The sequence below is a fragment of the Xiphophorus hellerii genome, chromosome 22 (assembly GCF_003331165.1).
Source record: "Xiphophorus hellerii strain 12219 chromosome 22, Xiphophorus_hellerii-4.1, whole genome shotgun sequence".
Taxonomy (NCBI): Eukaryota; Metazoa; Chordata; class Actinopteri; order Cyprinodontiformes; family Poeciliidae; genus Xiphophorus; species Xiphophorus hellerii.
In genome coordinates this window covers 10,760,029-10,772,370 of record NC_045693.1, presented here as the reverse complement: position 1 = coordinate 10,772,370, position 12,342 = coordinate 10,760,029, and the positions used below count along the sequence as shown (strand labels likewise).

The window sequence follows — 12,342 nt, the reverse complement described above, 5'->3', positions numbered from 1 at the left end:
CACAAAATGTGTCAAGGACCATGAAGGCAGTATACACATTTTCACTATTTATAGTAACTGTGCCACATACAGGCTACTATAAAGCATTTTTTAATTTGTTAGTATTATTGGTGATCATCTAAAGGTTTATATAAGGTTTATATTTTATACTCTGTTTTGGGAACCATTGTTCAATCTAAGAATCTGGTCCAAGGGATAACATGTAAAAAGATCAATAAAAATCTTTTAGATTAAGAGGGAAAAACACAAACAAAACACTAAAAAAAATGCTGTCATCTTTAAAAAATGTGTATACTTACTTTTTCTTCAGTTATCTTTACTAAAAATGAATTTTCTAGTTTAACTGTCTGTAAACAGTCCAGAAGGTTTCAAGGGATTTTTAACCCATACTGTTTGGAAGAGCAGTTCAGCTTCCCACCACTAGAGGATGCAACAATCTTTTCAATAACAACAATTGAAGCAGTCAAGCTTCTATCTCAGCATCTCCTACTGTACCTTTGTCATCAGATTCCAGCAGCTCTCTTTGGGGTTCAGCAGGAGAAACAGCTTTCACTGGAGTTGTAGATTCAGGAGTTTCAAAAGCACCATCAGAGTCTGAGCTCCTAAAACAAAACATAAGTTACACCTGACATTAATAAGGCTGCAAAATATTCAGATGCCATATCAGAAAGATTAAGAGTTTCGCAAAAGGCCCGTTTATTTTCCAGGTAATCATTGATGCAAATGAATGAATGAATAAATAATTTTTTAAAAACAAAAACAGAGAGTACCTAAATGTTACTCAAAAGATTGAGCAGATGTTCTGGCATCAGGTTATTAGCTGCCTTTATGTGAGCACTAATATTTTAAAATTGTTTCTGAGCTGCACAAGAACACAGTGTACAAGTACATTCTAATAAATGATCATATCAATGAAAAATAATTAATTTCAGTAATGCAATTATAAAAAAAATTTAACTTAAGGCCCACTGATTGTAAATTTGTGGATTAGGGTTTACAGCTAATTAAAAACTAGAATGTACTTTTTCAAAACATATTATTGCATAAAGCTAATATAAAATTATTTTTACAAAGAAATTTATGCTATGCAATCACTGAGACGACTGCTGGAAATTAGGTAAAGATCAATATCAGACAGACAGTGGATGTCCACCATTCAACAGACATCCTAAAGAAATGGCATGACTTAAAAGACATGTACAATTGACTATTGTCAGCATGTGAGATGTCATGCAAAGACTGAATGGTAACCACTGAGTAAATAAAGTACTGGATCTTGGGGGGCTCCTCGGTGTAGAAAGCTTTAATAAAATGCAACTTTCATGTAAATACTGTCCTTCAATTAAAAGGAATACTAGTCCAGACACCAGCCAGATGTTCAAGTTAATGGAGTAAAACGCTACGTTACGCAGCACCAAATGATGGACTGAGGTTGTGAAAACAAGCATAGAACAATGTCCAATGCTGGAAAACAAAAAGGTTGTCATAACTTTAATCAGTCGAATGCTACAACAGACAATGTTATACAGATGCTTAATCTGAATTTTAAAAAGCTAAATATTAGAGGTTTTTTATATTTAAACAGAAAAAAGAGCACTTGAGAAATATTCCAATAATATAAATGTGGTTTATAAATTACATCAATTATAGTAAGCGTTCCTGTTTTCATATTATGCTGGACTTTATTGGCAGAAATGAAAAAAGCTAAATCTGCAGAGGGGTATGAAATAACAACACACCAGAGACACATTTCACTACACACACACATACACCTCCATCCATCTCAGGGTACAAAGACTTTGTGTTAGAGGATATAGCGAGAAACACTGAAAATCAATGGAAGTGGAGCTCACAGATTAACAACACCACTACGCATCAGTTCAGAGCATCATTTCATGGCATGCAGCCCGAGCCCGTCTCACCTCTGTCTGGCTGCCTCCCCGGCAGTCTTTAATAAATTATCATGACGAGAACCCCACGAGAGACGCTGCAGGAGCCCCAGAGTCGGATCAGAACCCGGGCTGTTCCCGTCTCCTGCCCCTCCCAGAAGCGTATCCCAGCCCCATCGGGCCCACTGCAGAGGAGACAGAGCCTGCCACGTACTCACTGCCATGGCTACCAGAAGTCTGCACTGCGATGCTACCGGCAGCCAGGTGCAGCAACACTTCTTCCTCCAAAGATGATGCTCCAAGATCTTCTTTCCCCCTTTGCTGCCTGATGTTCAGATTTACCTGCTTTAGGTCAGCTTACTCTGCTTCTCTCTTTGTCATCAGCCACCATCAGTCTGTCCCCTCACCACACAAGTAGTGGATGCAGAATGAAAAAGATCTCCTCTCTCTCTGCCTCTCTCTCTCCCTCACCCTCTCTCTCTTTGCGTCCCTCTCTTTTTGATCAATGAAAAACAAACAGTCTAGTGTTTATAAAATTTTCATTCAGATATTTAAGTATTAGACACCAAGAATCATGGGTTAAATTCTGAAACTGTTCCTACATATGATGATGATGTCATCAAATTAATGACAGTTCATTGATCAAAAAGAACAAAAGAGCCAATAAAGACAACAAGACAACATCAACATAACAACAAAAAACACTATAAAAAGGTGCTTCTCTGACACCTAGTCATGGAGTCATAGAAGCATGTCATCGTTAGAGCAGGGGGAGAAAAAAAAGATGTCGAAGAACAGCAGAGCATTAATCAGAAGTTAGCTTTTGTGTCAGACCCAGCTGAGCAGTACATGAAGGCTGAAGAGAAGGACAACACATCAAAAACTAATTAAGGGAATGTAAGCCAGCTCACTCTGTGAATGCCAGTACATCTTTCAGCGTTTTGGACTGTTTTCCCAGTTATGACAAGCATCAGACACATATCAGAAAACTGCAACAGGAAGAAATAATCATTCATGTCCAACTGCCAAAAACAAAATGGTCTTGATATAGCCTGCTCTGTTTAAGTACCTTTTCACATATAGCTAATACATTACATAAATTACTATTATAGTTATTGCTATAATCGTCATTATTATATAATTATTTTTTTCCCCTTATTACTATTATTTTAGTAGTTTTTTTTACATAATTTAACTTAGCAGTTACTAAATATTATAGCTAAATATGTTACGTTATGCATAAACTTTTGGTCACTGCTTGCATTGTAGTTTTAGCTATAAATGGTTCAAAGGTTCAAATTAAGGTCATGGTGAGTTTTTAGTGAATAAATCAGAGCTAAGTTTAGCAGATAACATTAATATGACTGCAAACAGTGTATTTCTATGGTAACCAGAGAAATGGATGCTATTCTCTCCATATTCCTCAAGGAGGAAAAGAAACATTGAATGCACAAAATTCCATGCTGTAAAGTCAGGTAAATTTTAGTGAAGGTAATTAAATTGGCAAACACAAATTTCTGCCTTCTGTGCAAACAGATTTTACTCAGAAGGCATATGGCTGAATAGTCTGGGTGAGGGGGTGAATATAAACAAAGAGAGCAGCATTTCACAGCCCTCTCTGATAGGCTGAGGAGCCTGCCTGGAGACAGAACGCTTTGCGGAGCCAGGCAGAAACACACAGACTGTCAGACAGCCAGACATGTCTGCTGCCGGCAACACCATCTGATGCTGTCTGCCTAAACAGCTTCTAGTGCCTGAGGAAAGCCAGTGGGTAAAACAGGTAGCAATAAAACCAAATAAAACATGGAATTAGTCTTTAAATGTGATTAAAAGATGGAAGCAGACTGATTGATAAATAGAGGGGGAGTGGTACACTACGGGGTATTTACGAGAGGAGCACGGTGGAAGAGGGAGGTAAAATATGGTAGTTTCCCAGAAAAAACGGGAGACCTGACAGGTATGAGCTTCCCTTCACCTTCATCTTTTACTTTGTAGTTTAATATTTCTCTTAGCTTGCTAATTCATCGCTGGAGTTTTCCATAGGATTTATTGTTAGAACTTTATTAAAAACAGAAGTGTGAAGAAAGAACAGGGACAAAATTGTATAGTTGACATGCTAAAAACAAACCAGCAGAGGGAGCCCCTGTGTTTTTCTGATAAGATGAATGAATATTCATAAACATACTGAACACTACACAAGAAGTCTGAACAGTGTCTCTATGTAGGTTTTAGAACATGCTTCGCTAACCACAAATGTTCATGTTTTTTGAAGTGGTTTATGTTGTCAGCTGGCACAAAACAGTGCAAAATTGAATAAAAGTTTAATAAAAGACCTTTAAGAATTTTAAAATAATCTGAAATATGTGGCTTGCATTTGTATTCATCCCCTCTGAGTCTATCCTGCTTGTACTCTACTGCAGCTCCAAGTGCTTTGGGGTTTGCAGCTACCAGCTTTGCAAAATGCCTGCAGACTGAAATAGTTGAAATGAAAATGCAAAATACCTTAAGCTCAGTCAGGGTGTCTGGGCTGTTCTAAAACACAGATGTGCTTTAATTGTAACAATTTTATTGTAGCTCTAGGTTTATAGTTGAATCACATCTGGAGTCTCACGTATTTTTCAGCCTCTGACTGGTTTTATTTTAGGCTGAATTTAGTACCACCTATCTTACTATAAACTGTTTTGTTCTAAACACTTGGATACGCACTGGGTTTTTTTTCTTTCCTTTTTTTTATTTAGTCAAAACATTCTGTGTTGGTCTGATCTAATCAAAGCACCTTTTTTCAATATATTTACTACATCCTTGTCTCTCATGTGGTTAGTAGCGAATTGGACATTTTATGACCCCCCACCCCCAACAGCTGCTTTCTCATTGCTAGAGTAGATTATTTTAGGGGTATCAGAGTAAAGAGGGGGGTAAATGAATGCATGCCATAGTTTTTAACAATGTAACTTTGTGTTGATCTCATAAAATCCAACACAGCCGATATACATTTGATCACAACGAGCACCTGAAGGTAGTTGAGTGTGCTTTAATTCAGATTCCAACCAAAGTTTGTGTCAAATATTGATATTTGATTAAAAATATGATCAACAAAGATAATTTAATTCCAAAGCCTCTAGTATGAATTTTTTATAGCATCCCCCCACTAATTTTAAATAATTATAGTCTTAAAGATTAAATTCAAATTAGCATAAATTGATATTTGCAGGAAGAAGCCTTACAGAAACTGCAAGACCATCAAATATTTTTTCTTCTTTCTAATGGAGAAAAAAAGGATTCATCTTCCTGTTCTCCTCATTTCACTTCACCATTGAGCACCAGAGTGTCTGAGATGTGGAGCACTGATCCACTCCTGAGTTATCCTCCAACCCCCCCACACAGCGTGTTCTATTTCAACACCGTCACCGACGTCAGCTCCCAGCGCGGCGGTAGCGTCCTCCTTCTTCCAGAACAAAAACATCACCCCACCAGTCTCCCTGTGCCACCTGACTCACTGTATTCTGCTTCCCAGGGACTCCTCTGTAAGCACTGTTATGGTTTTTCTGTAGCTACTATACAGTATTGGCAGCTGAAGAACGTGCATGTGCGTCCACACGTGTTTAGGTGATCTTATTTACATCGCAAAGTCAAATTAGACTAGCATTTAAATGCTTGTTTTTTAATAGCTAAGACTGTTTATTATTAGAGAAAACAGAATAAAAAAAACAAAAGCGATTAGTGTTTTTCCAACGTCTTAATCTAGAAAATGGCATCACCTGGCAGCTATAGTGAACATCTATGCAGCAAAAAAAAACAATCTTTGTGACACAATTTTGTGGTTTTGTCCCTTCCAATCGGAACAATAAACACAAATGTCAATAATTCCAAACTTACATGTGCTCTTGAGATGGACAGCGCATCTGTCCTTGCTCCATGGACTCGTTGGCTCCCATCCTTGACTATCTCTGCCCACCCTGCCCCCCACCCCTGCCTGATCCTGCTGCCCAGCCACCAACCACATCCACCTGCTACCTCCAAAGCTCCCTCTCCTTGTAGGCTTGCAGAGCGGGTAGCCTGTATCAGAGGAGGCGAGCGCACCGTGCTGCAGTGCAGAGGATGAGAGCGGGCTCCTTGCATTAGGGAGCGAAACGGTGGCGGACGATTTAAGAGGCTCTTCGCTTCATGTACAGCATCCTCTGTCCTCTGCTCCTCAACTTACGGGGAGCATTCCTCCCTCTCATCTGGTGCAAATGCAAACAAAATGATGAAGCACCCAGAGAGGGAAAAAAATCTCAATCAAGTCTAAAAATAAAAAAAGCATAAAAAATATTCCAGCTTTCTTGTCGTTCTAGATGTGACTGAAGAGCGTCTTCTCTGCTCAGCTCCAGAAATCGCTGAGCTGTGTTGCTGCTCTCACAGCCTCCTCCCCCTTTTTTCCTTCATTCTCCCCAAACACCAGACTCCTGCGCCTTTAAAAAGACAAGCAGCTCTTTACCCCCCCTCATCTGCTAATGCAACTGTGCAGGGGAGCCAAACAATGGATGGACCCTGAAACTGCCGTGATAAAGTGTCTTTTTCTCCTTCGCTCTCAGTTTCTCTTTTCCACCATCCCAGACGTCTGAGTTAACATACCTCACTAAATCGCTGTCATGGTGCCAGATATTCACTCCATCAGCCTACGACCTGTACAGAAAAAATACCTACTTGTCGTTCCCTCTTTTTCACACAATGGAAGGATCCAATACAGTCTAGCCAACCAGGGAGATGCCTGAGGTAAACAATAGAGTTCATGAAACCAGAGTCTCAGAGTTTTTGCTTTCTATATGTCTATAATGCTAGCAGCAGTTCTTCACAAGAAAAAAACTTTAAAATACAACTGCATTTGTTTCCAACTACAGAATGCAATAATGTGTAGGGAGAGACGGACACTGTAAAATCTGAAGTTACAGATGTCAGTTTCCTACTTTTAGTTTGACGCACCTCTTATTAAAAAATTAGAGACCTGGTAAAAATGTGCAAAAAGCCTTACAATAAATTAACCTTTGATTGTGGTTGGCTAATGTCACTTTTAAAAATTAAGAAAGATAAAACTTTCCATTTGAATAAGTTTACACAGTGAGTAATTTAAATCTACAATAGTAAAATTTGTCATTAAAATAACTAATTAAATCTGCTATACCTCATTCTGCCAATAGTTTTCTACCATTTTTACAAAGTACAATCATGTATATAGAAATAAGTTTTGTGTGAATTCCTCTTTACACAACCTAGCAATTTGTTTCGGATCATTACATTGCTGAAAGACCAAATCCAACAGACTTTATTTAAAATCTGTTGAATTTTGGTATTTACAAAGGTTCATGATGCCGTGCACTTTACCATTTTTCCCAGACAAGAAAAAAACCAAAAACGGTCCCACAGCATCACAGATTCTCAACCGTACTTTAAATGCTGTGATCCTTTATCCAGATGTCCTTTTGTTTCAACTCCAACTCAACTGCAGTGTTTTTTTTATATAAAGAATCAACTTTAGTCACATCTGAAAAGGCACATTTATCACAGTTGAATTAAGCAAAATCCACATGTTTATATTTTTTGATGGTAGTTTTCCAGGCTACCATTTTTTTTGTGTTGTTTTGATATAACTGGGTCTTCATTCAGCCTTGTGGCTCTTTGGCTAAAATAAACTTTAGTTCCTGCCCTCCCTAAAGGGACTTTCAAAGATCGCTTTCTTTTTTTTTCAACAATGAGTAAAAAAAATCATGTAAAAATCAAGTCATGGGTTGGATTTTTCAAATTTTTTAGAGTGAGATAATGCTGCTGCAAATAAAGTTAATTCAAATGCATTTTACACATCATTATAGGGATGTTAATAAATATTTTCATATCTGATTTTCTCTGTCTCTTTGTTGAAGCCCTGGTTTTCTCTCACTAACCAAAGCGATCAAGGAGTGGTTTCTTAAGTCATCTCTATGACAGATGCAAACAATGTGTCCTGTGGGCTTTGGATAGGGGGCAGGATCAGTTTCGTCAAATTCCCAACTGATTTCAGCTACAAAGAGGGAAATGAGGCTAAGCAACTTGAGAAGAATAAATCTATTGTGCCCCCATGGGAAAGTACGGGGATTCTGGCTCTCTAGGATAACTTGAGCTGGCAGAAGCTCCAACTTTCTGTACAGAGGTTTCAGGTGTAATACCTGTGTCTGTCAGGGCAAAAATAATTCTTCAATTTGCTCCGCACAACCTGGAACACAAACCCAGGTGTAAACATCAAGTTCATTCATTACTTGATGAATGAACTTGCAAAGCATGCTGAGAAGGTTTTATTCTGAAACTGGCTTGATGGTTGATGATTTACAATTCAAAGAAACCCATTCAATTGTAGCCGAGTTCGAAAGTCAAAGCACAAACCCAGCTAAAAGAAAAATCATTGATTATCGTTTCCCTTTAGACCGCCCACCCCCACAGAAGCTCAAAGATGTATCTAGGACACAGAAGTCTGTCCAATATCTGTTCCAGTAGGTTCAGTATTGAATGAAAAGGCTGTTCTTTTACAGTCGAGCTTTGCCCCTCAGTTCAGCTGCAGAGCAGAAAGAAATTCAGAGTTCAGCCTACTCATGCACAGGAAAAAACGGCTGTGACAGGGATTCCTGAAAGATTTATAACTGGGCTATGAAAGATTCAACTCAATATCCATTTTTATATCCTGTTTCAGACTCCAGTGCAATACATAAAACTCCACAAAGAACAGTTTGTCCTTTAGGGCAAATGGAAGTAAATGGTTGGTTGGTAACCTTCATTCTCCACTCATGGGATGTTCCATCTGCCATGACCAGTCGTGATAGTTAAACAACCAAAGTTGTCAGCATCTACCTCACATCTATCATTCGTTACACTGTTTTCAAAGAACCAGGTGAATTCTTGTTTATGGGGATTTTAAGATAATTTTCATTTCAGAATTCTAAATAAATTTCAAGCTTAGTTTTGAAGTCAATTTGCAAGCCACATTAGGCTACCAACAAACCAGCCACTTCAATATGAGCACTGCACCCTACCACTCTGGCAGCTTTAGGCTTTATGAACCAGGCAGACTGTACGCAACACTGTTCTGATGTTGTCATCTTAACAGAGAAATTTCTCTCCACCTGAGACTGTGTAAACATTCTGGTCTCAGTCCTTTTTGAAATGTCTTGACCAAAAGACCTCTTGGGGGAAAATTAAGCCAGCTCATATTAATCTGCACAGATATTTTGATGGGGTGACGACGACTCAGGAGGTAGAAGTTCGCCTTGTTACCCGTAGTTTGGCAGTTCAAACCCCCACTCTGTCCCTCTACGTATTTGTGGCGATTGTACGGCAGCCTTGCTTCTGTCAGCCTTCTCTCAATCAGCATGTGAATAACTGAACAGGGTGTGAAGTGCTTCAGAGTCCTCTGATTTGATAAAGCAGTATACAAATACACTGCGTTTACCATGTAATGCCCAACGAAACAGGCAAAATTGATCAATTGTTAAAGCTGAACTTAAGTGATGTCACTTTATGCCTTAAGTGACATCACTTAAGACATATAGCAACTGATCAGACTACTTTTACTGTGTTTACCAATAAGAAATATAAAAGTGGCTTGTGAAGAGGACCAGGGCAGAACTTAGTGAAACGTGAATTAATGTCAGTTAACAGCCTAAGTGAAAAACCGTTAAAAATCTCTCATCCCACATATTGTTTACCAATGCCAGGTGATTTAATCGATTATTGTGCTTCTTGTGATGTCATTGACAGCTTTTTCTTAAGCAGTTTACAGCTAAAAACTTTTTTAATTAGGTGAAGTGCTGCAGTGAAAATCCATACGTTAGTACTCTGTTTTTTTTATTTTCAGTATTATTTTAAAAAACACACCACTAAATAGGTTTTTAAAATATTATCCATAGGAAAGAAACATACCGCTGTTTTGCTGCAGCAGAAGATAACGATGAAAAATAACAGTCACAAGCAAAATAAGTAGAAGGTTTTCTGTGTCAAGCATGAACATTTTAAAAACACATCTTAAATTACCTTCAGTTTGACCTTTTGTCTCAAAATTTAGAAGACACTACTAGAAAATGTAATGGTCACAATTGCTGAAAATTAAGAGGTGGGAGTAGTTTGAGAAGAAACTAAAGTTTCACTGCATACATTAACTTTTAGCCACTAAGGACAGAGAAAAACCAACAGATTTACTGCTGCAAAATAAAAGTCACAGAAAGATGTGATAATTTCTTATTAATTAAGACCATTAAAATAAAGAAATATTTTTTTCAACCTAAAAGAAAAACAAACCAGTGAAGAAAATTACCTAAAACTGAAGTGGTAGGTCTACACATGCTCTGCCATAATCGTACATATCTTTGGTCAAAAATGAAAATCTGTGGAGTCAAATATAAAATTTTTTCAAAGCTTCCTCTTCACTGTACTCAAACAGATCACTCAGAGACTATAAGTAATATAACATTATGTCTCACTGGGTTTTTTTTATCCTTCTGCTCCTCACTAAGCATGGCTTGTTTTCATAAAGCTAAATATTCACACAGCTGCTTCAAATAAATATGTACCTGACTAGGACTCCCTTGAGAAAGAGAGTCCTCTCTTTTGGTAAAATCAAGGTCAAATAAACTTCTGCATATTAGAAGCTTCTTGTCTAAATCATAGAGATCTATGTATCATGAAATGCATCAGCACTGATTTGTCCCCTTGTGTTCAGTCATGCAAACATGTGAGCACTTAAGCATTCCTCTGCACAGTTTGAAAAAAACACCCTCTGGTGGTTGCAAAAATCTTTACACCATAGAAGTGGCTGAGTCATTCCTTCCAAATAAAACTATTAAAATGCAAAGCCAAGAGGGGCTGCAGAAGAAGGGTGTGGGTTAAACAATGTGAACTATTCACACTTTATATATTGTGGCTATAATTTAGTAAGAGTTTCATAAAAAGTACATGACTGTGTTCCAGATATTAAAAAAACTGCAAAGGAGCTTTGTCCACCTATGATTGCACATATAAAAACACAGTAGTTATAAAAAGTACATGTAAGTATCAGTTGCTATGTTAAATTTTAAAAATCAAGTTTGATTTCACTTTGTGGTCAGCGTACATAGCAGTGTCATGCTGTCATTTTATAAGTGGGATAACAAGCCCAGTTGATGACAGGGCATATAGGTTTATATGAAAACCTGATGCTGCTTTATGCTTGAACAGAACAAAAACGTTGCCTTACAAAATTATGAGTACACCTTGCCCTTTTTGTCATTTTGTCACATAACAACAACAATTAGATTAGTTCTATTGGGATGTTATGAAACAAACCAACATAAAGTAGTGCATAGATTTAAAATAGGAGGATAATTACATAGGAACAAAGTCTTATTCAAAAAAAAAAAAATATTGTAGTGTGCATTTGCATTCAGTACACCAGATAAAATACACTTAGGATTGTGGTTGCAATGTATCAAAATTAATAAAAGTATTTGTAGTGTATGGGAATAATTTCACAAAGAACTTTTGTACTAAAATAAACTCAGACATTTAAAAATAGGGGTGATTTTCAACAAAACATTTGCAATTTGAAATATCTACTGTGAAATATGTACTTACTTTGTAAACTACTGGATAGATATGTTTTTAGATATTTCTTCCTCCTCCTATTTTAAGAGCTTATTCTAAGACAAAATACCAGTTCAGCTGCATACTTATCATGTAAACATGCACATAAGATGAGCTTCACATCTGAAATTTATTTCTTTGAGTTATGCAAAGAAGCCTTGCTGGAGGAGTATTTCAAAAAGCTCCCTGTTAAAGAATTGCAAGATCAGGATCTACAAGTTGAGTAAGTGTGCCAGATGTCAATTTAATGGTATCATTTCACCAGAGCTATTATGCTGAAATTTAAGGGTTTTTGGCTTTGGAACAAATTCCAAGGTCCAAATTAAGTTGCATTGCATTTGTCAATGCTGAATTTTAAAACTAAATGATAAAATTGCTTAAACATGGAGATGTTTACAGGCAATGGTGTGTACCGTACCTTAACAGAACCAGGCAGGGTGCAGACACAGGGTAAAGGTCCTCACAGGGTTCAGCAGGAAGTGTATAGGATTCTACAGGGGCAGCAGGAGGAAGGCAGGGGGATGCAGGTGGGGTTGGTGGAAGTGTCTCCAAAGATGTGAGAGGGGCGAGTGCTGAGGTTTTGTGGAGGTGAGGGGGGATGGCAGGCAGGTGAGCAGTGCTGTGATCGTTGGGGGCAGGAGTGGGAGAAGTGGGGACAGGTTGGCCGCTCTCTGTCTGCTCAGCAAGGGGGAGGCTGCAGAGGGAGGGAAGGCAAAACATCAGCAGGTAACCAAAAAACAAACTACATCCTTTGTCATGTTCCTGTTCAAATGACGTATGAAGCAGACTTGACTAAAACAGAAGACGACAGTAAGTCTTCCTGTTTGAAACTCAA

At 37.9% G+C, this 12,342-nt stretch overlaps 1 protein-coding gene across 10 annotated transcripts in view; it reads right to left on the bottom strand.

Annotated features, from left to right (window-relative positions):
* tacc2 (transforming, acidic coiled-coil containing protein 2) overlaps positions 1–12,342 on the bottom strand; it is a 59,812-nt gene that overhangs the window by 18,644 nt on the left and 28,826 nt on the right. For 9 of the 10 annotated variants that reach the window (XM_032552391.1, XM_032552394.1, XM_032552396.1 and 6 more), the window contains 2 exons: positions 11,926–12,201; positions 496–602 (listed from right to left, as the gene is read on the bottom strand). In XM_032552391.1, the coding sequence (XP_032408282.1) occupies positions 496–602; positions 11,926–12,201 (383 nt within the window). The remainder of the gene's footprint in view (positions 1–495; positions 603–11,925; positions 12,202–12,342) is intronic. The other variant, XM_032552399.1, reaches the window with a different exon arrangement.